The following is an 18,772-nucleotide window of genomic DNA, read 5'->3' as shown; positions in this document are numbered from 1 at the left end:
TTTTGCTTGGTGCATATGTGGGCCATATGTTGTTGATGGAGCTAATAAGACAACATCTGTTCATCATCTCAACTCATATAGAGGAACATTTCTGTCATTTCCCAGGGGCAGCCAAGTGTTGGATTCTCCGAAAGCTCACAGGTGCAAATGTGTCTCAGAGAGAAATCATTTTTGTTTTATGTTAAAAGCCGAACATCAGACATACTACAACAGATCAAACAGTGCAGCCTGCCAAGTCTCTAACCACAGCAACAGCGATAAAGACTGTTTGCACACAGATCCAGTCAGCCCTGCGGCGACGAGGTGACAGCAACCATGTTTGAATGGGAAGAAACAAGAATGGCATGCTTATTGTAAGTGTGATGATAAACCAACCTGACAGTCAGAGGCGAGGAAGTGATAGCCACAATGAAAAGTCATCCGCACAGGAAGGCTAAAAAGACGAAAATGGGACGCTTTATTCTGACAATAAACCGAGTGAGTCAGAGAGACGAGCAGACTAATCACGCAATAGAAAAACAACTGAAAACTATTTCAGAGAGGAAATAGAGGTAGTTATTAGAAGGATGAGTCAGAGCTAATGAATGAGAAATAGCACAGAACACACAGACAGATGGAGGCGTATAGAGGAGCTGATATCAAACCGAGGCCTCCCTGGCAGAGACATGAATAGCCATTTTGTGATGGCATTAATACAACAGCACCGATGCAGACATGAAAAACCTTTCAGATTATGACGGATTCTTTTTGATGTGGCTACATTCAAATTCTCATTTATTCCTACATGAATTGCACTGTAACACGGAATTACTGTCACACCAGCGCGCAAGGAAACATTGGCTGGAAATGTATTTATTTATGCAGTCGCCACAATTTACATGTAATGATATTACTTGTCTTACCGTTCTCAGTTTGACGTCTTATAGCTCTGTCAAATTGCAAAGGCATCTGTAACATTCAGCAGCAAACACCTGCTGTGGGAATCAATACTGTTTTTTGATTGAGATGTTGTTGTGAAACAGAGGTTGAAGGTTTGTGGCGCCGGTATCCGTCCATCACGGCCGACATTGTCCAGCTCAGCAAGAGTCTGCCTCATAAGTGAAACAGATCTATCGGCTGCTTTCTATCAAAAGAGCCCTTCGCCGACGCTCTGGATGCTGAATAGCTAAATATAAACACCAATCTTTAAGTTTTACTCCAGCCAAAAACCTCCATAATGTGATTTGTATTGGTGGTTGCACAACAGGAGTATACATTTGTGTGTGTATAGGTTTTTGGAAAGTGTGTGTTTTGTATCCATTTCTGTCTTTGTTTGCATTGTCCTACTGTATTTGTGTGAATAAGCGCTTGTGCAGGCTTTGTGAATTATTTAGAGGCATAATCGCCTCCAGTGTAAGCAGAGCTCATGGCGCGGCCTGTAGAGGTGTATCGATGTTTTATGACATGCTTTGAATCATCTGCCCCTCATCCTGCAGCAGTGAGCTCACTCTCTCTCATCCTGTCTGTCCACTGCTGCATCTCTTTTCTCTCTCTCTCTCTCTCTTTCTTCTTCTTCTTCTTCCTCTTCTATCCCCCCCTACATCATGTATTTTATGGTCCCTGGTCATAATTCCCCAGCAGTGGAATTTAGATGCAGTATACAGAGGAGCGGCTGGGCTTCCATGAATTATGAACATGATAGATACGAGGCTTTCCAGCTAACATGACAAGCAAAAGCTTGTCCTGTTCCCTTCCTCTCATTCCCATTCCTTCCCAGTTCTTCTCCTGTTCAGATTTTCCTTCTATACTTACTTTTCTCACCTCGTCCCTCTCATGCACTCTTTTCAAATCCTCCCTTCTCTATACAAGCCTTGTATGAAACTTTCTTCAGATTGTCAACAGTGAAAGATAAATATTTCATTTCTCAAAGTTTTGAGCCATCTGTTGTGAAAAAGAACTACTTGTCTCTCCACGTTGGACAGAAAAATGTGGTCGTTTACCCGCATTTTTAATTTTTATGAGGATTTTATGCAAAAAACATTCAGTAAAAGGACTTGAAATTGGTTTAGGCCTGTCACAAATCCAAGAAAATACAAATGTGTTGAGCATGAGCAAGTTCCGTCTTCATTTTGGAAATAAAGAAACCAAAAGCTAAACTTAAGTCAAGGTCAACTTACTACCATTTTCCAGAGAAACCAGTTAGAGCTGCAACAATTAATCAATTAGTTGTCAACTATTAAATTAATTGACAACTATTGATTAATCGGTTTGAGTCATTTTGTAGGGGAAAAAAAGTCTAAATTCTCTGATTCCAGCTTCTTAAATGTGAATATTTTCTGGTTTCTTTACTCCTCTGTGACACTAATCTGAATATCTTTGACTTGTGGACTAAACAAGACATTTGAGGACGTCATTTTGGGCTTTGGGAAAAACACTGATCGACATTTTTCACCATTTTCTGACTTTTTATAGACCAAACAACTAATGGATTAATCGAGAAAATAATCAACAGATTAATCAACAATGAAAATAATCGTTAGTTGCAGCCCTAAAACTAATCCCATCTAACAGGATTCCTCAATGGCTGGAGTTTGCTAAAAATAAAAAAAAATAAAAACTAGAAATTGTACCTAAAGTTAAGATAAAAAAAGAAAAGAAAAGAAAAGTGAAATGTGAATTACTTTAAACACACATTAGGCCTTTTTCCACAAAAGACATTTTGACATGTCACAGTACGAAAAGCACATAAATAATAGAATTAATGATCGCTGAATCCCTTTTAGCTGCTTTGGTTTCAGGATCCTCATCGTGTGCGTACTGCCTCACTGTCACACTGTCATGACTTAACGGGGCCCTTGAAAAGAACAGAGCCATCATTAGTGTTATTAGTACCACCTGTGCTTTTCCTACCATGACAAACTGTCATCGAATAATACTCCCATCCACCTGCACACTTTACTTCTAATCATGTTCATTTAAAGCATACAGCAGTGTTCTTGAGCATAAAAAAAAGACTCCTGCTTTCGTCCTTTATCTTGGCATTCCTGAGACCCCTCGTCGCCAATATGGACATTACCCAGACTGCCAAAAATAAACACAGGCAGTCCAAGCTTTGAGAGCTTGGTAGCACATTAGGAAGGAGCACTTTCCTCAGACTATAGACCAAAGTACAACTAACATCACAAGCAGACACTTGCTCACAATAACAGCTTACATTTGCTGCAACAAAAATGTCCTTACAGCACTCACAGATTAAACTTTTTTAACTAACAAAACTTAGAAATGCATAGCAGCCATTCAGAAAATGTGTAACACACACACACACACACACACACACACACATGGATGCTTATTGCTGTGTCAGAGTTGTGGAGAAATAGCCATCCTCCACAAATCTCTCCCTCTCTGTCTCTCTCACACACATGACTGCATGCAGGAGCCATTAACCGCCCAGTGTGTGTAGTCTTGTGATTTCTAAAAGGAGAAAAGGCCATGCCTCCTGTCTGAATTTTTCATTCCAGACCCTCGCTGTCTCTGTATAACAACTAATAAATAAGCAATGAATCCTGAGGACACAACGCAGAATGGACTCAATCTTATGTCCTCTACACTCCCCAACACCAACCCGCCTGGATACACATTTTGTCTGCCTTTCTGTCTCACTCTCCTCTTGTCTCTATGAACCCTCTCTCTCTCTCTCTCTCTCTCTCTCTCTCTCTCTCTGTGTTTTAAGAGCTAAATATTCTGCTGTGTTCCTCTTCCTTTGGTTCTTGCCCAGTGAACTGTGCTGGCCCCAATATGTGGTGGAAATGTGTGTATGTGTGTGTGTGTGTCTGTGTGTCTGTGTTTGTGGATTGAACGTGACCTTTTGCTTTTTTAATCCACCACCTCTTTAGATTTAGAGCGCCGGTGGCTTTGAATCAGTCTGAGAGGCTGGCGAGCAGTTTAGAGTAGCCTCAGTTTAGATTAGCACATGAATATATGCCACATCGCTCTCAGATTATGCAATATTTTTCTCAGTCAACAAGTGAGTGGGTTGTTTCAGACAGAGAGAGAAAGAGAGAGAGGGATGGAGAATCTGTATGTTGTGAGAGGGAATCAACAGAGAAATATGATGGAGGCAGAAATAAAAGAGTCAATTAAGATTGTGCTTTGTCGCCACCTGGCGGTCCAATAAAGATAGTAGCTTTGTTGACACATGCCAGCCAAACATTGGCTCTGACTCTGGTTGTTAATTAACTAAATGTAGGCCTAATATTTGGGCTGACAACCCCTCTCAAGTTTAGCTTTAAGATGGATATTTTTTTTACCTTACATCCAATAATGAAACTCTACTGAAAGGGTCACAAATTATTTCATGTTGTTACTTATCTTGGTCTCAAATAGGCTATTATTCCCCACCCCTTGATGATTTACTGGTAGGCTTATCACTAGCCTACATGACAAAACTGTAACCATTTAATAGGACTGTGACCCAATTGTTTACAGTGCATTTATAGTCTATTTGCCTATCATTTATGTTGACAATCACGTCAGTTATTTTTCATACTGACGAATATTTAAATAAAATACAGAGGAATCTGTGAATGTTAATGAAAACGCTGTGTGCGCTACTTACTCGTGACAAAGGGATTTTACTTAAAATGCTTTGCAGACATGACGCTAATAGTCTGTTTAAATTTTAGCCTACGTGCTGAGTATCATAGGCTATATAAAACAAAAATACAAGTCTAAGTTGTTTATGGTGATAGTGTTTAATACTTTGTACCAGAGTAACCAAACAAATGGAGATAAGATAAGATAAGATAAGATAGGATAAGATAAGATAAGATAAGATTAACCTTTATTAATCCCCGGAGGGAAATTCAGGTATCAAAGCAGCAACATCAGCAAACACCAGCAAACAGAGAGAAACACAGGAGAGGTAAAGGTATACAAAAATTATGCAAACAATAATAGAGATATAAAAGATACAGAGTGAATGGGTGACCATAGTGTGTACTGTCCATCAATAAATACATGTAATATGTGCAATAAATAAATGTAATATGTACATATGTGCAGTCTATAAAGTGGTATATAGGATGTATAGTGTAAAGTAAGTGTAAAGTGTAAGTGTAAATGTGTGGGAAACACAGAAAGGGGGTAATAGATTTCATAATAAACACCAGATTGTTTAATAGAATAGAGTTTGTTTTATTTTTATTTACACTGTTGTCTATAGATCCTGTTCTACATACTCCGGTACGGTAGGTGGCGGTATGCACCTACAAGTTGGTATTACAATCAGCCAATCAGCGCAAAGAACAAGAACCAAGTCCCGCCTCCTTGTTTCAAGAACCAATCAGGTTTCAGTATACGTCTGTTAACTGTTAACCGCGAATTGCGAACTGCCTACTTCTGTCATTTCTATGGTTCATATGTTGCTCCTATTGGGTTAAATCAACCATAACACACTTATTTTCACAACATTAAGGCAGTATGAACATAGAGCAGTCTGCTGAAACCCACTGTAGTGCTAATAAGTGTCCAGTTTCGACTCCGGAGGGGAAAGACTTGAAGAAAGGAGCTCTGAAAAGGTAACCAAGGTAACAGTTAGCACTAACGCTAGCTAATTGATATAACTTCTGTCAGCATCGGACATCATATTATTGTCAGGCATTGCTGATTAGCTTGTTGTAATCACTTTGCAAAAGCATATTCTTGTTCCATTGTCCCCCTGTGTCGCTGTGATATTGCTCCCAAGACCTTTCTGTGACTATATGTGCTAATGTTATATGTCACTGGTTGCTGTAACTAGTGATGGGAATTCCGTCTCTTTTTAGTGATCCAGATCATTTGGCTCAGCTCACCAAGAAGAGCCGGCTCTTTCGGCTCCCAAACGGCTCTTCATTTTTACCACTTCTGCCTTTTTATAATTCAGCCAAATTTAACGCTGTTTTGACTTATGATTAGTATGCGTGCACATATATCACTTAAATTATTCAATATAATTATACTAAACCTTATAATTTCCAGAATATCATAATTTGACATGCTGCTTCATTTCCGACCATCCCTCATCTTGTCTGCTATTCGCGTACCGCACTCCTCTCTCTCTTTCTCTCCTCCTCTCCCTCCTGCTCTGTACCTGTAGACCGTCACACGCCGCGCACCCGCCCCTCCCTGCTTGATGGTATGATCCTTGTCTGTCATCACCTGACTGGTCGCACGGACGCCATTAACACAACGTCAAGTCACAATTAGTGCATTGAGTGCCCGTGGCGCGGAGAAGATCGTCCTATCATTCTGCCTTGAATTAATAAAAAAACAAAAAACATTGTTCACTTAGAAGAGCCGGCTCTTTTAGCCGGTTCGTTCGCGACAGACACATCACTACTGTTTAACCCCTTTCTTATTTACAGAAAGGCCTGCTATGATAAAAAACTGAAGTTTTTATTAGCTAATCTCAGACGTGACATGTCGCTCTGTTTATTTGACTGGGTTTTAATGTGGGGAAAATGCATAAATTAATGAATTTTTCAATTCAAGCCCTTTATTGTCATTGTGTAGTACAACGAAATTAGAGTTTGGCAATCCCATAGGTGCTAATGAAAGATAATGCAATAAAAAAAGAGAGTGCAATATAAATATAAAATATATAAAAGATAATAAAATATAAAAATACAATATGTATATTGATGCGATGACAGTTGTGCCAGATTACAGTTTTGCCAGATTATTGCACAAAGTGTCCGTCAAATAATTATATAATTATTGCACAGCATCATATAATTATTGCACAGAGTGATCAGCATGTTATTGCACATATCCGTAACAGTAGATCTACAGTATTTACATTGCAAAAGTGACCAACGTGTTATTGCACATTTACATTGCACGTGTTCAACTCAGAAAGAGGAGACGTCAGAGTTCAGGAGGTTTATGGCAGTTGGGGAAAAGTCTGTAAGTGTTAAGTTCATTTTCTGTAAGCTGGCCAATGATCACGGACGAGAGGTCAAAGTTCACCTACCTTTTCACTCCCATTATGCTCCTCTGTGTGGGTATCCCACATAATCTGTTCAAGTTGTTAAAAATGCCTTTTGATTTATTTGTAAAATATACTGTCTTTTTGCAGAACTTGTCAAATATAAAATTAGTTAATTTCCACCTTGACAGTTTATGACTAAAAGTGATTCCTTTGTCCGTCAATAAAAAAATGTAGTGTACAAACATCCTGTCTTTAAGAGTATAGTTTCCCTCCCATCTCTCCCCACAGAACACCATTCTCAAAGTTTAGGAGAGTCAACTCCAACTTCAAATCACCTGTAAGTAAACCCCGTCTCTGTCTTTAACACACACACACACACACACACACACACACACACACACACACACACATAAGTGCCAAATGTGCATCCCAGTATCATGGTTGTCTGTTTTGCACCTGCCAGCTTCAAGTAACCGAGAGTGCTAAAGTTAGCCCAGCAGAGGAGGTGGCAGAGCTGGAGAGGAAAAGAGACCAGCTGGACTCAGAGATAGCACAGCTGGAGGCTGAGTGAGTACAGCTGTGTGTGTTTGTCTACATGTATTTCTGTCTTTGAGGTCCAACTTCAACGGTATGGGTTGAGGAGGTCAAGCATGTCGCCATGTTGATGATGTCGTTGATGATTCAGTTTAGTGTTAGGGGGCAGGGAATAAATAATATTACAGTGAAATACCCATTATAATGCACGTGTGCTCTTCTTGCCTGCACACAGTTTATCAATGTATTCTGATTTGCTTTGACCAGTTGTGTGTGTGTGTTTCTCCAGGGGTTGCAGAGTAGAGGAGCTGGAGCGTCATATTGATATGCTGCATGAGTACAATGACATCAAAGACATTGGACAGTCCCTCCTGGGTCGTATTGGTAAGAGAAATACTCATAGACATTTGAATTTACTAGTTTTTAGTAGCATTTAAAAGTGCATAATGGTCTAATTTAAAAGGCCGAGATAACATTTTAAGTTCTAATGTTTATAATTGAATATAGTGGATCAGATACATTACACTTCAAGACAAATGTATATACATGTCAGTGTTAAGGCCTCTCCTTTCTACCATATACAGAATTTGAATTTGAATTCTAGTGCACAGTCACATGGAGACTGGAGGAATGTTTCTTCTAAGTGATCTGAGCTGTGGAAAATGTATGGTATGACAGCAACATGAACCATCCACGGTATACATTTAATGCCCGGCATGTCTGCTGATCGTAGCAGCCATTTATAGGACGCGTCCTGTCCTCCCTTGGTTAGCAGTAGCCTTTTTTGTATCCATGACAGATGAAGTCCAGTTGCAGTTATGAGTTGTGTGAGTCATTTTCAACTATTTCTTTGCAGACTCTCTAAACCCCCAAAAAAATAGTGTTGCGAGATGACAGCTAACCCAAACTGTCAGTTGAATGAGTTGTCTGTCTGACTATGTGACTCATGTTTTACACCTCTTGGCTCATTTATTATAAGGCAGTGTGAACCCTGAACAGACAAGATGAGGCATACAACAATATGTCTTGTTTCTGGTGTGATTTGGACCAAAGAAAACAAACTGCTCAAAGGTTAAAAACTACTTAAATTACTAAGATGAATAGACACCCTTAAACTAAGACAACATTGGATTTACCACATGGTCAAATACAGTTATTGTTGTCACAGTCTAATACCTCGTGGTATTTTGATGGGAACGCACCAATGAAATATTATAGCGCAGAATGATATCTATGGAGAAAATGAACGGGAGTGTACTCATAAAACCTGATATGCAGCCATGCCCATCTTTATGTGTGCTAAAATATACATTTATTACATTACATTACACACAAGTTATTTAAACATACATCATCAAATGGTACATTTGTATAAGCTATTATCTGATTAGGTATTGCAACTATAGCTTGTAGGAACGGTGTAAACTAAAAATTATGGGCTTTGCTCGGTGTCATTGCAACGTATAGAGTGCTGCAGGAATTAGTCCTAAAACCCAGAAATGAGTTAACTCAAAAATCATAGAAGTGATGTTCATTTGTGAAGATTATCTTACTGAACAAAATGTGTAAGTAACCCTAAAAGTGTGTTTGCCACAGAGTTTATGTTATATAATAATCCAAAACCCAATGGTAAAATCCCATTGGCTTTTCGATGAGGGAACCCAAGGCGATGCTAACTTCTGGGTTAGTTTATGAAAATATGTCATCCTTGCACAACTCTTGAAATTGGTTGAAATTCAAGTTGTTGTACAGCCAGCCAGCCACCAGAGGGCGACAGTGCAGCAGTGTCTCTGTTTCCCTCTGGTGCTTAAATCAAAATCCAAGGCCAGTCTTAACTTTAGACAGAGGAGGAACCTTCTGACAACCTTCAAGTATTTAATCCCACAATGCTGATTATGTTTATATTTAGATTCCACTGGCTTGTTTATAAAATATTCATTCCGTTAGATTAACACTTAACAGAAAATGTGATTGGTTGACGTGCCTCTCTTATTCTGGTTATACTTGGGTTCTCACAGCCACTGAAAGTCCTTTTTAATTTTCTGTGTCCAGTCATATGTTGGCTAATATTGATCAGCTTTGTCGTCATGCATGATATGATGACAGAAATATTAATTTAGTTGAAATTGCAATACTTTTGGTGCAATACATTTAATAATCACCTAACTCAAATCCCTGATCGGATAGCAACCAGCACAACATCGTCAGGCTGTAGACCATCACTTTCCTTTCCCAAAGAGATCAGAAAGTTGCGTTGACACTTCACCTTCTCCCTACAACGTTTGTCATAATTCCTGTGACACTGCATACTGATACTGTGTAAATCTCTCCGTCTGGGCACACACTAGTATAAGGAAATAGCAGGCTACAGTGAGTGTTGTAATTCTGTGTGTCTTTAAAAATATATTTGCGTGCATGTGTTGCAAGTTACTGCATGAGGTTGAGTAATTGTGGAGTTCACACATTTTTACACCGTCAAGGAAGGTTTTGGTGAATCACAGCCAAGTCACATTATGATCTGCGCGTGTGTCATAACAAACATGACTTTTTACCTACTTTTACATGCTTGTGTGCCAGGGGTCAAATCAAATCTGAACATCCTTAACAACATTAAGTCTTTGTGGAATCGCAGGGACAACATAGATAGTTTTACATTCCTCAAATGCTCTAACATCACTTAATTTCCCACCTCTGTGGTTGTCTGTGTAGAATAGCTGTGTATAGATGTATCTCTCATTTTAAATGTAGACTGTGAGTTAAAAGCTTGCTATCTCTTTAAATCCTCTGTCAGTACAGTACAGTGGAGAGTCAGGATGATAATGACCTCTCAGTGAATGGAGGTGGCGTTTCCCCTATGACACAATGGCAGTCTTTCAAACCACGTAGACACACACACACAATTGCAATCTCTGTCTGTCATGCAGGCACATGCATACACTCACACATACACAAACGGTCAAATACAAACTCATGCTATCATCCTCTTCTTCCCCCTTCCTGCTCTCTCTCTCTCTCTCTCTCTCTCTCGCTCTCTCTCTCTCGCTCTCTCTCTCTCTCACTTTCTATCAAACACACACAGACACTCACTCACACACACTCACTTTCACTTTCACAAAGAGTGTACACTTAAACACTGAGTTGCTGTTGTATGCTGTTATTCTGAGAGGGAGGAGATGGGTGGGCTGAGGAGAGAGTGAGGAGACAAGAGGAGATGCCCTGCAGTAGCCTCTAAAGACAACTGTCCCTTTGTGTCTTACCCTGTCCTTCTGTCTGTCTGTCTATCTGTCGGCCATTAAGGTCATTGTCACATCTCCCAAGAAATGTCTTTTTTTGTCTACATAATCTTGAAAATATACACATTTTCACACATTTAGATCTATTTATATAATCCAGGAGATTCCCTAATAATACATTTGCCATTGTCATTCATGTAGTAAGATCTCTTATTGATGAAAAAAAAAATAGACTTATCAACAGTGGGTGACAGAGAGGTTGATTTTGTTGATAAGGTGATAACAAGACAAGTGTGTTTGTATTTACATTTTCAGTTTATGGTGAAAACAAACATATTTTGAATACACAGTGAAAGTCTTTATTTTTTAAATTCTTAGTTTTTGTTGAAAGTTGTTCCAGACTGTTTATAATCAACCGTGTTGCCTATATACAGTACGTAGATATGACAAAATCTATTAATTTGGCGCCGTAGTCTGAAATGAACCTATTATTCAGGTGCTGTACTTTCTAAGATGACATTTCATGAAATGTCAGTGAAGGATAACAGTACAATTTTTAAAGGAAACACTCATTCAAAACCTTGAACTGCAACCCAACGGAGCCTCGAGTGTGCCCCGCAGGCACAAAGATGATTGACAAAGCATCAAACAATGAATCTCTCTGTAGCTCCAGGCCTTCAAACCCCCTTATTCCAACTGCACTGCATGTACACACCCTCACCAGATGAATACAATTTGAATAAGGTAAATGATAAACAGTTGCATCACTTTAGGGCTGCTGAGCTATTGCTTATTATTGTCAAGGCTGGTAAATAGATATTTATCAAGAGAAAATACCAAACAGTTGCTGCTTCTTTTCCAATGTGACATTTTGCTTATGTTTCAATATTTTGTTTACTGGTCATTAGTGCTAGTTATGATAAATTGTGATTGTCAGTGTCATTTTTTTACATTTATAAAATAGAAATTATGTATTAGTTGATCTAAAAAAAAAAAATTTCATGCATTAACTGACATGAGATCCTACCAGTACAGCACATTAGCACGCTGTAGCAACCAATGCTACAGATTTGTCAGCCCTGTATATAGGGAAAAAAACAGTACAGTCTCTGTATCAGTCTCAGCCCGGCACAGCTCAGCATTGCTTGGTTCTGCATGGTGTAAAAAAGGCAGTCATCTAGCTAGTAGGGCTAATTTGTCAGATATTTTAGATGAAATGCAGTAAATTATGCTTTATCAGGATTAATGTGTGAGAAAAAACGTCTTTTTTAAAAAGCTAATTTCCAGTTTTAGAAATTGAAATGGAGATGGGTTAAATAGCATTTTAAAGCTACTGTATACCTTGTGTTTTAAAGCGAGTCATTTGTTTGGTACTGTGATCTCGGTCTGTTTAGTGTTTTCGAGGGTTGTTTGAAAAGTGGACTAGAGGGAATTGACCCTGTAATCTGCCGAAGGGGCCTAACCCCTCCTTTGCTATGTCTTGCAGCTGCTGTGAGGGGGACCACCACACGAGATCTCTACAGCCACTTTGGTCTGGAACTGGATGACTGAAAAAAAAAAAACTCTAAAATTACAGTGGTGAGAATTGTTCCTCATGAACGAGGGGAGAGGGGGTTAAAGACCAAATATAGGAGGATAGATTTGGACTAAAGATGTGACTGGAGGACTTGTGTTGACCTCAACCGGCTCCTTCAGACGGAGGTTTGTCCATCTTTCTTGGTGATTTTGTTTTCACCTCGTTACCGAGAGAGATTTCGACAACATAGTAAGAGGTGAATGACACTGGCCCTGACGACAGACATGGTATTTAAGAGGCCACCTACTCAAACCATTAATTTAATGCTTTGTTTTGTTTTGACTTTTGAGCTTATGTAAATGGAGTTTGGATGACGGTATGCATGAATGTCAATTTCAAGTTTGTTATTTTCAAAAAAGAGGGAACACTAGAGTGTTGACTTAAAGTGTAAAATGGAATGCACTAGCTCTTGGTATGATATGCTTTATATGCTGACAATAATATGTAATAAATAAGACACTCAGACCACCACAGACGGTACATTCCCATTTCAATCAATATGTCAAACTTTATTTGTATAGCACCGTTCAAAGAGGTTAGTGTGGCTCAAAGTGCTTCACAGGTGACTGACAAGCCGAAAGTAAGACAGAACAAGTGTGAACCATGAAAAAAACAGAAAAACATTCATCAATTTAACAATGAAATAATTTACACAAGACAATTAAATTATGAAAATGTAATAAAATAGAATTAAAAGCTATATTAACAAGTAGTGATAGCAGTTTGAAGTAAAAACTAGATTAACAGTATAAAATAATAACATTTACAAATTAAATACAATATAATAAGTGATTAATAAAATAACAATACCATACAATAAAATTATACTAATTAAATACAATAAAATAAGTGATTAATAAAATACTAAAATATAATAAAATTATTCAAATTAAATACAATAAAATAAGTGATTCATAAAATAACAATACAACATAATAAAATTATACAAATAAATACAATAAAATAGATTATTTTAAAATATAATAAAATTATACAAATTAAATACATTAAAATAGATGATTATTAAAAAAAACAATAAAATATAAAATTGTACAAATTTAATAAAATAAAATAGGTGATTATTAAAAAAACAATAAAATATAATCTAATTTTACAACTTAAATACAACTTAACTTAAATACAATTTGCTTTGTCACCTCATTGTCCACTATGGAAACTCAAGAGTTAAATGCATCATATTTATAGCATTCACTGAACGAAATAGTTGAGCTATGAACTATGTCAGAAGGTATCACGATACACTGACCGTTTTTGATATTAATTCCTCCAACCATTTCAGTGAAAGATCTAACATTTAGTTTATTTTGATAGACTGTACGTTTATAACAGGCCTGTCTGCTGAATTCAACCCAAAATAGGACACATTTGTTTGCTTTTAATCACCACCCACTTTTTAAAAAGTGCTAGTGGGGTGAAAAAAGGATATTAGGTAACTTGTCATGCTCAATTTACAGTTTCCTCTCTGTCTACACTGTACCATCTAAAAGTTTAACTAAAAAGAAAGGGTTGGGTACTTGCTTCCTGTATATGAAAAAAATTCCACAATGCTGCCTTGCATGCCCCCAAATGTTCAGTACATGTACTGAAGGGAAAACGCAGAGTAGCAGCATAATATACCGGGCGTGCCCTTATCTGTCTGAGAACCACTGATAATGTGTCTCTCTGACTGATAGCGGGATAGGAGCTTCACAGCCCGGATGATGCTCTGTTTGACTGCTTGTGTGTCGATGGGCCTCACGTAAAATTGTGAAAGTGAAGGGTGAAAAAGTGTACGTATGCACTTTCATCTCTCGTTTGCAGGTCAAAGGACATCCTATCTTCTTATCCTGATCTTTGCCTATCATTCATTTACCATCCATGTATCAGCGATTCCAGATGATAAACGCTGATCAATGTAAAACTTTGATCTGATTAGTCTTTGGCACTGTTGCAGATGCAATTAACTATTTGAAATTGGGTGACATGGTGCAACATATTTTGCAAGAGTTTAGAAGTACACGTGTCCCCTTTTTAATTTGGGCTCTCTAAACCACAGGGGAAGTAACCTTTGCAGCAGTGACCTCCAGCATTTTGTCATAGTAGGCCATGTCTTTTGCAATCTTCCTTGATAATGCAATGTGTTTCATGACTTGTCACACTGCTGTAATGAACACTGTGTGAAATGTCAGAACAAAGTTAATCTTTTGCGTCATTGTGGGCTACAAAACTCTTATGGCTTAAAGTAGCAGTAATCAAAATCACCTTTCATTGGCCATATGTGTGCACATATACAAGGAATCAGGAAGACAAAAACATATTTTTTATTATTATTGACCCAAATTTTGTATGTGGTTGGAGCACATTTTACAGCCACTGACACATATAAGGGCACACTTTTAATCGTCTTTCAGTGCTTTTAAGTATAAGTAAGCAATATTTTCACTAGGGCTGTCAAGGTTAATAATAACACGTTAGCGCAAATTAGTTTTAACGCCACTAATTTCTTTAACGCATTAGTGCAACTTGTGATTTTTAGGTTGTAGTGGGCTCAATCGAAACTAGAAAAAACCTAAGGAATCCATTGGTATGAACCATGTACCTTGTCGCGAAATACACTAAATAATGCTCAAAACGTACACAAAATTTTGGCGCGGAAAAGCTGGCATGGCGATTTTGAAAGGGTTCCCACTCCCTTGACCTGAAATGGGTTCTATGGGTACCCACGAGTCTCCCCTTTACAGACATGCCCACTTTATGATAATCACATGCAGTTTGGGGCAAGTCAGTCAAGTCTGCACACTGACAGCTGTTGTTGCCTGTTTGGCTTGAGTTTGCCATATGATTTGAGCATATTTTTATGCTAAATGCAGTACCTGTGAGGGTTTCTGGACAATATTTGTCATTGTTTTGAGCTGTTAATTGATTGCTAATAATAAATATATACATACATTTGTATAAAATCAAGCATATTTGCCCACTCATGTTGATAAGAGTATTAAATCTTACTTTTAAGGTTCATTTTGAACAGAAACCTGCAGTAGACAGAATGTTTTTGGCAACATTGGGCAAAAATACCATAATAACCTTTCAGCATATTGTAATTCAAGTGTTCTGAGAGAAAACTAAACTTCTACACCTCCTCATGGCTCTGTTTTCAGGCTTTAAAAAAAAATCTAACCCTTGACGGGAGACTTTGGCCAATCACAGGTCATTACAGAGAGAGAGAGAGAGTGTTCCTATTGGCTGTTCTCCGGCTGGTGGGCGGTGCTTGGTATTTTTCTTCAACTGATCTCAACATGGCTGCCGGGTCAGAAACTTTCTCATTTAACAGCTAAACAGTACACTACAAGATGTTTCTGAAAACATTTGATGCGAGAAATAGGCGTTACAGTAACAGAATATTGATTCATCTTTGATCAGTGCTTCCTATAGTTTCACCGTTTGATCAGTTTCTACCCACTATATGGACAATCATGCGATTAATCGCAATTAAATATTTTTAATCGATTGACAGCCCTAATGTTCACATGTATTGGTTGCCAAACTTGTAAGTACAAAGACACACATAATGCTAGAGCTTTTCAATTCAAGCAATCAGCTGATGTTGGTTGCAGTGAAAACCTGCAGGGTTTTATTATTGTAGATCTTGGGAACCCTGTCCTTCCTCATTCCTCGCTCCCCCTTTGGTTCCTTTTTTAGTGTGACAGATGCGTATTTAAAGCCCATCTTGTGGCTGGAGCAGCAGAGTGTTGAATGGACGTAGTGATGCAGGCAGAGAGGCAGGGCTCAGTTTTACACCACTTGGATCCGCATCAGGGTCTTGTCACTACCGGGTGGAAACCGTTACGTGCTGGCCTCGCTTTCTGTGCAGGAGGAGCAGGCTGCTACTAGGGCCGCGCCGCATTTCCTCCTCACCAGTGCTGCAAACTGTTTTTATAGGCATTACAGTAACGGATAATTGATTCATATTTGATCAGAGCTTGCAAAGCGATTGACAGCTGCTCAGAGACAGCAAGGCTCCAGCTCTGCTCTGATTGGTTGTTTTCCTCCAAGGTCTGTGAAATCTTGCAGATGCAGTTAGGGGCATCTGAGGACACAGAGGCACATGCACTTTTGTTAGGATATAGGTACGCGTTTTATAAAAATAACTTTTTTTAATCATATTTGCTCCATTTTCTACCCACTACCATGCAATTAATCGCAATTAAATTTTTTTAATCGATTGACAGCCCTAATGCATTGACATGCATTTGGTTGCCAAACTTGTAAGTACAAAGACAACTGCACACATAATGCTAGAGCACACATAATGCTAGAGCTTTTCAATTCAAGCAATCAGCTGATGTTGGTTGCAGTGAAAACCTGCAGGGTTTTCTTGTAGATCTTGGGAACCCTGTCCTTCCTCATTCCTCGCTCCCCCCTTTGGTTCCTTTTAGTGTGACAGATGCATATTAAAAGCAAAAAAATCGAGTCATTGATGGGTAAAGAAAGTGTGCTCCGGCTGGTGGGCGGTGCTTGGTATTTCTTCAACTGATCTCAACACAGCTGCCGGGTTTCACCGTTTGATCAGAGTTTGCAAGCAATTGACTGAAGCTGCTCAGAGACAGCAAGGCTCCAGCTCGGCTCTGATTGGTTGTTTTCCTCCTGTCTGTGAAATATTGCAGATGCCTTTAAGAGCACCTGAGGACACAGAGAGGCTCATGCACTACTGTCATGATATAGTGACTGTCTTATAAAAAATAACATATTTGCTCCATTTTCTACCCACTATCATGCGATTAATCGCAATTAAATATTTTAATCAATTGACAGCCCTAATTTCCACATGCATTGGTTGCCAAACGTCTAAGTACAAAGACAACTGCACGCACATAATAATAGAGCTTTTCAACTCAAGCAATCAGCTGATGTTGGTTGCAGTGAAAACCTGCAGGGTTTTACTGTAGATCTTGGGAACCCTGTCCTTCCTCATTCCTCAATACAGATGCGTATTTAAAGCCCATCTTGTGGCTGGGCATGCGGAGTGATGAATGGACGTAGTGAGGCGGAGGTAGGGCTCGTTTTACGCCACTCGGATCCGCATCATGCTCTTGTCACTACCGGGTGGAAACCGTTACGTGCTGGCCTCGCTTTCTTTCTGTGCAGGCTGCAAGTAGGGCCGCGCCGCATTTCCTCCTCACCAGTGCCGCAAACCCCGCCCCTATACCGGATGGGATGTAAGTCCTCACCGCCTTCTTCTGATTGGCCCATTTACCCGTCCATCTGCGCTTATTCCTGATGCACTGATGGTGGGACGCTGACGGCAGTGGGCGGGCTGCAGCTAAGAAAATTATAAGGTCATTTGAATTACTGCGTTTGCTAGCTGCAGCTTTATCTGCTACAATGAGCCCATAAATGATATCGATAGCGATGGTTGTGACAATGAACGGATCATCATGATCATCATAGCGGGGTCAAAGTCGACGACGAGGCGCGCAGTGGAGTGAATTAGGAGAGGAGAGGAGCAGCTCATTGTGGTATTACAAGCCAGGCAGGAGGGGATCCCGGTGTGCGTGTGTGTCCGTGTCTCTGTGTCTCTGTCAAGCGAAGTGAGCGGTGGTTGTGAGGAGGAGAGGAGACCAGTAAGCCGATCAAGGCGGAATCGCACACAACAAGGGTTTCACGTCTGGGGATTTTTTGCGCACCTATACATGACGGTGTGAACGAGGTTGCAAGGTATGTAAAGCTAAACAAAAAAAAAAAAAAGAAAAAAGCTGAGCCACAGCCCGATCTGACTGTGCGCCCCCGCGATGTCCAACTATTATATCTGCTATAGGAGAGAAAAGGGACTCTGTTGTCCCTTTGTCAACCTTGCGTGGTGATCGAGCGACTGTCAGGACCCGAGAATGGCTTTAATATCAGCCATCTCTCGGTCCATGAAAGGTAATTTGGTGTGAACGTGGACTGCATATTCAGCATGCCTCCTCTTCCTAAAAGAGGCTGCTGTCACACACCGTCCATCCGCTTCCTTTGCTTTTAAGCCGATGCGCGCAAATACGCTGCGCATCCTGGCGCGCCTGTTGTTACCATGATAACCTACATCAGGTTATATAGCACGGTGAATATATGGTACAAACAAATGCGGTAACTGTATTTGAAGGCCCATGGCTGAAAAGAAAAGCGCACATGGCATGATCAGCAGCGAGCGAGGCGTAGTCTTAAAGCCAACCCTGGTGGGTTGAGCTTCGCTATCATCTCCTCCATCCACTACCGCAATATGATGCTAGTGCGCTTTTTTAAATTTCCGGGTGCAGCGAATGATGAAGCTGGGTTTTTTTTTTTGGCCCTCCTGATTGCATTTCTTTCCCTTGACGTGTGACACATCCCCATCATGCCGGACATTCAGAGCGTCGGTGTATGTTTTAAATAGTATTGGATTGCTATTACATAGCCATCATCACCATTAGAGACAGAGCAAGAAATATCCAGTCAGCATCTTGG

General features: G+C 39.5%; 2 protein-coding genes across 5 annotated transcripts in view; both read left to right on the top strand.

Annotated features, from left to right (window-relative positions):
* The first annotated feature begins 5,460 nt into the window (after positions 1-5,460).
* Positions 5,461-10,197, top strand: swi5 (SWI5 homologous recombination repair protein). Its single transcript, XM_074618697.1, has 5 exons — positions 5,461-5,558; positions 7,238-7,286; positions 7,413-7,516; positions 7,773-7,867; positions 10,193-10,197. Exons 1-5 carry the CDS (start codon positions 5,461-5,463, stop codon positions 10,195-10,197), a joined length of 351 nt encoding a protein of 116 aa, XP_074474798.1.
* The window catches only part of slc27a4 (solute carrier family 27 member 4), a 35,380-nt gene continuing 24,104 nt past the window's right edge, over positions 7,497-18,772 (top strand). The window contains exons 1-2 of one of the 4 annotated variants that reach the window (XM_074618083.1): positions 7,497-7,516; positions 7,773-7,867. Coding sequence is in view for 1 of the 4 variants with exons in the window: in XM_074618081.1 (XP_074474182.1) it covers positions 12,260-12,294 (35 nt within the window). In the remaining 3 variants the exon portion in view is untranslated. Of the gene's footprint in view, positions 7,517-7,772; positions 7,868-12,202; positions 12,295-17,531; positions 18,008-18,772 lie in introns of those variants that run through there. The other 3 variants (XM_074618081.1, XM_074618084.1, XM_074618082.1) reach the window with 3 other exon arrangements.

The sequence above is a fragment of the Sebastes fasciatus genome, chromosome 19, assembly GCF_043250625.1.
Source record: "Sebastes fasciatus isolate fSebFas1 chromosome 19, fSebFas1.pri, whole genome shotgun sequence".
Taxonomy (NCBI): domain Eukaryota; kingdom Metazoa; phylum Chordata; class Actinopteri; order Perciformes; family Sebastidae; genus Sebastes; species Sebastes fasciatus.
The sequence above is the reverse complement of the archived record's forward strand: the minus strand, read 5'-3'. Positions and strand labels throughout refer to the sequence as shown.